Raw genomic sequence first — 7,721 nt, 5'->3', positions numbered from 1 at the left:
GGCCATATGAAGTTGCAGCTCGGGTAATAAAATTCTTGTTGAATCTATCAAAAGAGAGATTCTGCCTTGTAAATATAAACCACAGAATTTATGGGGTAAAAATGATCTATATCAACAGAGAGGCTGCTTGACCTCAGCCACACTCAAGGCTTTGAAACAAACTTTGGCGGGAGATTATATTTAAGGGTGTGGATTTAATTGAAAATTGGATAAAATCCAATACAGATTTAGAAAGACAACTATTTGCAAATTAACCTTATATTTTTATTTTCAACAAGAGAATTGTCATAAAATTAATACATCAGTCGTCTTCAGAAAAACATTTGATGTAGCACTACAGGGGAAATTATTACTTAAATTCTTGAACATAGGCATTAACGCAGCATTTGTGAGGATGAATAAGGACTTCCAAACCTACCTGGCATTGTCTCTGCTGAAAAATCAGTTAGTGGGATGGTAGGAAGTCCTAGGTCTTGGGACTTGCCATATTTGGTATTAAATTTAACTTTGATGGTAAAAAGTTGGAGTGTGCTGGTTAAAACAGGATGGTACAATGAGGAGGCATTGTCAGTGGGAGGGACAAGGACAGGGGCGGTCTCAAAAAAGAAATTGGGGGCTCAGAGTGACAGCAATGGGATATTTAACAGTATAGAGAGGAAGAGCTGATCGGATCTCTTTGGTAGCTGGTGAAATCAAACCTGAGATACTCTGAACATTTCTGATAGTCCATGTTCCTGAAAGGGTGTAAACGGGTTTTGAGTAAACTTTATTTAGGAATTGAAAGAAGATTTATAAAGTGAGTTTCTACAACAGCCTTCCATCAGTGAGGACACAAAACCTTATCTCTAGATGAGGTATGTTTACAGAAGACATTTACTGTATTTTCAGTGAGAACCATGGGAGTTTGGTCTCAATGACCCTTGTGTTCCTCAGTTTCCAATCCAAACATCAAATATTCTGCATACTGAAACTAAAAATAATGTGCAAATACAATTGCTGACAAAGTTTTTAGAAGAATCAGCAGCAGGCAAGCTCTATTTTGGCTCAGATACTGTAATTATGAGATGCCGCAGGAAATTTATTCCGCTAAGTGAGAAAAGTACTGTTATTCCCAGGAAATAATATCTGGAAGGATGATACCAAGAATATATGAAACAAAAAATATTTGGGAAACTGATTCTTCTTATTTTTCTTCATTACCATTAAAATATGCATAGTGATGTACTGTGATTATTTGAAATAAAACCTTAGGAATATGGAAATTGTAGCTAGCAATTAAGTATTTTGTAGAAAATACAGAGAGATTAACAAGCAGTGAATTGCTTCTGCCTCATTTTCTTATGTGAATTCCTTATGTGAATTCAGTTCCTTTTTAAAAAATATTATTCAAGATAAAAATGACATCAAACTGACAATTTTCTGTGGCTCTTTTGGAGGTGAATACCAAGCAGTGAGCTCTCTGGTTTATTTGCCATCATGAATTCAGCCTGCTGTCCCTCATCTTCGTTAAGGGGGGAAAAAAAAGTAGTCAAGAAAAAAATGACAACACATTTTTCTGTAGCAGTGAAAGAAAAGCAGGAGCAGCCAGTCTGAACGCCGTGTTTTTAGCGCTCTGGAAGTGCTTCTCTTCTGCAACTGGGCTGAGGGAGAGCCTTTTTTTTTCCAACGTCACTGCAATCAGATATATGGGTGCAGCTCTGCTTTACCGCAGCATGATGCAGTTGTGTATAGTTCAGCGTGCTCTTCTTGGAAACAGGCGGAAGGAGAGCAGCTGACCAGAGCATGCAGAGGATATTCATTAGAGGGTGTTTTTTTTCCTAAAGCTAAACAGTACGTGTGAAATTCCTCCAGCTGCAGAAGAGACGGTTTCAGTGGGGCTTCAAGTTGATACTCGGTTCGCCAGAGGAGGTGCATACGCTCGGGCTGTCGGCTTCTGATGGAAAAAAAGCTTCAGACAGGCAGACTGCGTGTTATTAAAAGCACAGCTCAGACACCCTTCGGGAAGATACTCTAACTGTGCTTATGGAACAAGTGCTGTGGTACTGCATATGCCTTAACTGACCGGGAGAAATTTGCCTAGTTGTGGAATGGAATAAATGAAAATACATGCCGAGGGGGTGAGGGAATAAAGTACTCCACAGATAGAATTAAGTACGAGCCCCGGAGGAAGAGCAAAGGACAAAAATCTCATGGTGTGTTTTTGTTGTTGTTGTTGGGCGCCTTTTTTTTTTTTTTAAATGAGCTTACCTACCATGAACGGAAGAAGTGGATCTGCGGAGACTTCATTTCCTCCTCTGACCCCTCGTTTACATCACTAACTGGTGACAGTCACATCTACATACATAGTACCTGCCACTTCAGCTGCTCAGAATTATAGAAGCCTCTTTGTATGCAGCAGACATGGCTAGCCAGCAGGATTCAGGCTTCTTTGAAATCAGTATCAAATATTTACTGAAATCCTGGAGCAATAGTGAGTAGCAGAAGAGTAATCTTTTCATATTACGCATTGCTTGGTAAATAGCTAGGATAACCTAAAGGATAACATCTTATATTTCTGTATGTTTGTGTTATATAAACCAAATAATTTTTGCTTTCATCAGCTCTAAAAATCAGAATGTCAGAGATTTAAATAGGTTTCATTAAGTGCAAGGGCTGTAATGAGATTATACTAGATTTTGCTTGATTGAATTCTGAAGTTAGCCTGCTTTCTGGCTCTCTCTAATAGTACATTGCAGGGAGTGCATTCCAAACAGCGTTTCCTGCCTACATGTTTATTTGATTTGTTCAGGCTTTATCTACATATTTTTGAAAATGCTGTTTAATCACAAGGGTGTGGCATTGCTCAGAAGTTGGTTTTTATTAATTGTGCACCGAGGACAAAAATATAATGATTATACTTCAGGTCTGAAAGTCTTTATTTTAATGTGATGAAAAGCAAAACATCAGTTGCTTATAGCTGCACTTCCCACCCTCTATGCTTAATTTCAGAATCTTATGCAATATTTCCATCCAGAAAGAATCCATCTGTTTATCTAATTCAGGCTGGGTTTTGCAGAATGTAAACAAATGGCATTTTAGTCTTCCTTGGTCTTTTCAGTATTGCTGTTCCTGATTTCCATTGCTCTTTAAATCAATCACTCTTTGGATTTTTAGCAATATTATGTAATAAAGATTTCTGAATAAAACTTAGTGCTTGCAGATATATTCAGATTAGGTAAGGCCATGGGATAACTCTAGCAGAAATTTGCTTTTTAATTTCAAATACATGAACAGTATATTCCTTTTCTATAGAAGCTTGTATTAACAGTGGTAGATCTCCATAATTAACTGTTTTTAAAAGATAGAACACAATGTCTCTGGAAAAATCCAACTTGGCTACATATGCAGTAAGGTTCTGATAATCCCACTATCTATAATTTAACAACTTCTGCATAAAAGACTAGTATTTTAAAATTCTGTGGTATAAAAAAAATGCAAAATCTGTTTAATACAAGGTGTGTATCTGAATACCTGCAAAGAAATAAAAATAACATTATATTTGATGTGTGACATGCAAGGCTTGTCTTCATTAAATGATATCCATAGAAACTGTATTTTTCCAGGTCATTTGTAACCTCAGTAACACTGTAGTGCTTGTTTGAATCTGTTTTTCTGCCACAAGTGTGAAGCCACCAGGGCATAATACTGTTACCTAAACAGCATTGCTTATCTGCCCTCCTTCTAAAATATTTAGTGCATATTCATTCAAATCACTGATCCCACAAGGACTGGAAGAGAATTTTATGGTTTAGTTACCTTTTTGGACTGATGTTAATCAAATACCAAGAACATAAGCGTGTGTTGTGACAACACATATTTTGTAACAAGCTAGTCACAGTTTGTGACAGAAGAAAAACAAGTCACTTCATGGTGGAGAAATCAAATCAGTTGTGGCATTTTGTTTTTTTAATAGACTACTGTAACTTTAAGACTAAGTAAAACTAGCACTTAAGAATATAAAAATTACTATATTGTGGAATTAAATATAACATTTTAATCTTTTTTTTCTTTTTCCTCTACATCGAAGTATATTGAAAGTATTTCGAAACAGCAAAGATGTTTCTAGTCTGAAATTAGAAGTCCTTAAATGAAATTCTGTTTTAGAGAAATGGAAATAGTATATGAATAATTGATATTTCTGACATTCTTTTAGCTGATAGACAGGCTTTCTTCTGTATTTGAATAAACAGTAAAAGGAAATACAATAAATTAATCTGGGTTGACTTAAACTTGTTGCCAATTTTTTTTTTTTTTTGCTTTCAGTCTGGAAGGCTGTGTTCATAAATCTGTACATACCCTTTCCAGCTGAAAAACAAACAATTTGATAAGAAGACAGTAGGGAGTTCAAAAGACTGAGGGCTTTCTTCAGCTCTGCTATGGGTGGAGCAGACGAAAACACTTCCCCTTGCTTGAGAAACTGCTGGGAAGCCTGCATGTGCATGCACAGGAACATGTTTTTTCAGAGAATAGGTGCTGTGTCTGCATACCCAAGAGCAGAAGTAAGCCATAAATTGTGCCGTGGCATTTACCTAGTAGAAAGAGGTCTAACATACTGTTTTAAAAGACAAATAAGTTTGGGTCCTACAGTATATATTTTGCTCAAATGGTTATAGTGTAGAGGTGCTGTCCATGTATGTTTCTGTAAATTTGCACTTTAAAACAGTAGCTGTAAATAGCATTTATCCTTCCCGGGCTTTATAGTCCCACCAAAACCAGTCCTTTCTATTGATTTGTGTTTTGGCTTACACAGAGCATTAACATTTTCTAATAGATTGCCAACTGCACCCATTGCCCATACCATGCCATGAAATATATTCAGTTATTCTACCTGGGATGACAATTTTCTCTGATTTTGCTATCATCTAAGATGTTTAACAAACTAGCATTCTTGACATGCTGGGCAGGATTTCAGTTCAGTGTCACACAGCACTTGCAGAGGTGTTCACCTAGCATGCTGCTTGGATTTTCATGTTCATCAACCAGCTAAGGAGGCAGGTAATTTATGGGCACTGGGTTTGGTTCCTTTTAGGTACCTGTCAACTATTGTAATCAGGATGATACAGTCGGTGGTGTGTTCTCAGTGAGCATGCACTCTTGTTCCTAGGGGACAAAAAAGCCGAGTCACAGTCTGGCCTTTGAATCATCCCACCAAACTGAGAGACCTCAAAATACTCCTTTGTGCAGCTCTCAAAACAGACTTCTGCTCTGCACATGTCAATAAGATACCGTGCATGTCATGCAGTTCTGGGAAGTATTCCTGTAATGTGTTGGAGATGGGATCAGAGTTGGGATTCTCTAGCTGGAAAATAAGAATAATATTTTTATTTTTTTTTAACTGATCTCATTTGGGTTCTGATGTTTTCTTAAATATTCAAGTATTTGTGCTCAATGCTGCATTAGCCAACAACTGCATTAATCATTTGCATTACTTCTTTTTGAAATTACTGCTAAAATGGCTGTGCTTACTCAAGGTGAGTAGTGCTCACTTAGCACACTGAGGTCAATAAGATGACGAGAATAAAATAGATCTCACCAAGAGTAGGGTGATTAATAGTCTTCTCCTTAGATTTGTATGGAAATATTGCAAGATACTTTTTGTAAATAAATATTTGTAATTTATTCAAAGAATAACATATTGAGTCCAAAAGTTGAGAATTTGAGTCTGCTTTCCTTAGACTGTTTTTACTTTTTGAATGAATCAGATGGTTAGATTTAGTCTGAATTTAATGTAGAAATGCATTTTTCAAATTCATAATTAATAAATCTGAAGAACAGAAGTTTAAAAATTAAGCTACAAGAATCTAGAGTACCATCAGTATAAGCTATAGGAAATTCTATAGTAAATGTCATTTTTTGCAGTTTCTATATCAGATTAGCAATTAAGTTTATTGTTCCTTTCTTGGAGAAAAGGATTCTGTAGAAGAATCCAAACAGCACAGGTAGATGGCTCAGATGTGCTCTCACAAGTCAGCTCTTATGTGGGCTGGTAGAAACTGCATTTCACTGTCTCCCACTTACTAGAGATAGATTTTAAGGTGTCTTTTTGTGTAATGAGAGGGCACATTTTGCATAGTGAACATTTTAAATTTATTTACCGAGTCTCTTAGAACGCCGTTCTCTTCAGGGCCTTATTTTAAGGATGACGATGCTTGTTTCTCAGTGCTTGGCATTATCTACCTTTGAATGGCAAGATGTTTTTTCTGTGGACTTGCATTTCATTCAGACTCGGAATAAGGCCTTTTTCAGTATTAGGACTTCAGGTCTCTTTTCATGGCCCATACTTCCCTGTCTTCTTCCACAGTAGCCACCATCCACATCAAACTCATCGTATCATCACCCTTTTCACCTCTGTGCTGTATAAAGCCCATTGCTCGATCCTTCTACTGCACACCCATCTCTTTGTGCCCCCATGTGCCCAGTCCCTGTAGCAGTGGCTGGCAAAAGCCACTCACTGTTTACTAGTGTTGGTAACATTGGAGACAGCTTAACCCTGGGGGCACACAGGCACCCGCATCAGTTATGGCTTGCATGGCTGAAACACAACAGCATCCCAGAACAGTCCCAGGAGGACCTCTGGCTGCTCTGCAGCTTGCTCGTCACGTACCGAGCTGAACGCAGTGCTAGTGTCCAAACAAGTTATGTTGTTAGAAGAGCATCAGGCATAAGAGAAACTTCTCGATGGTCAGTGTGAAGCCTGGGGGGTTGTTGGCTGCCATTATATGATTGTTGGGTTCATTAAATGAATGTAATATATTTAGCAATAAAAGTCAGCCTTTTTACAGAGAATATTCGTGAAGTCGTATGTCCATGAGCAAGAGAACTGGAAGGCTGTGGGCAGTTTCTTAGGTATAAGTCTGCATTATGTGTAAGTTCTGTGGTGCGCTATTTTGATATTCTAGTAAGATTGTATTGTGCAGAAAGATGATAACAGCCATTTTGCAGGGGGTCACTTCTCTGCAGGCAGACATAGACCTCTATAAAGCTGAGTACGGTAAGCACACTGTGCTATATCGGACTTGGTGATGGTAGCAAGATACCAGTGAAGGAAAGAGGCTCCTTTGTGTTTCTCAGTGCCCAAACAAAGACATTCACTGAACAAGAAGAACCTATCCTTTTTTCCTGCCATCTCTCTTGCTCTGGCATTCCTACTGTTGCAGACCCAAAGTGAGCTGATTCAAGAAGCTGATGTGCTGCAAACTCGCCTTGCAGGGAAAGGATCAGTTCTTGCCTGAAGCGAGAGGGTGGCCTGTAGCTGGGGAAGGGGCAGGCATGTGTGGCCGTGGTAAGTGGGAGAGCAGGCTGGCATTGATGGAGAAACTGCAGCCTGGGCTGGGGCCATGCTTGGACCTTCTCGTCTTGCTTGCTACTGAGGTCTCACCCTAATACACCTGCAGAAAGCTGGCCACTTCCACAGCCTTCGCCTTTAGGGAGCCCTGGGGACGAAGGTTAGCATCTGCTCAGGCCTTGGCATGTGACTCTGCCTTGGACAAAGAATGCTATTAATTCAAGCTGTCTTGCTACATAAAGGGAATTGATTGCTCAGTCCATGGACCCTGAAATTAGGGTGCTTAGTATATTCTTCAGCTTTAAGTAATCTGTGATTGCTGGCAGAAAAGTGACTTGCTTAACAGTGGCGACTGTTACTTCCCAGGACAACCTTCTTTATATTTGTCTGCAGACCT

General features: G+C 38.6%; 1 protein-coding gene across 1 annotated transcript; it reads left to right on the top strand.

Annotated features, from left to right (window-relative positions):
- Positions 1-2,258: 2,258 nt before the first annotated feature.
- Positions 2,259-2,497, top strand: LOC103920081 (protein furry homolog). Its single transcript, XM_009327735.1, has one exon. It carries the CDS (start codon positions 2,401-2,403, stop codon positions 2,476-2,478), a length of 78 nt encoding a protein of 25 aa, XP_009326010.1. The 5' UTR covers positions 2,259-2,400; the 3' UTR covers positions 2,479-2,497.
- The last annotated feature ends 5,224 nt before the right edge of the window (positions 2,498-7,721 follow it).

Source organism: Pygoscelis adeliae, unplaced genomic scaffold (assembly GCF_000699105.1).
Source record: "Pygoscelis adeliae isolate BGI_AS28 unplaced genomic scaffold, ASM69910v1 Scaffold14, whole genome shotgun sequence".
NCBI classification, from domain to species: Eukaryota; Metazoa; Chordata; class Aves; order Sphenisciformes; family Spheniscidae; genus Pygoscelis; species Pygoscelis adeliae.
This window is presented reverse-complemented; position numbering and strand designations above follow the sequence as displayed.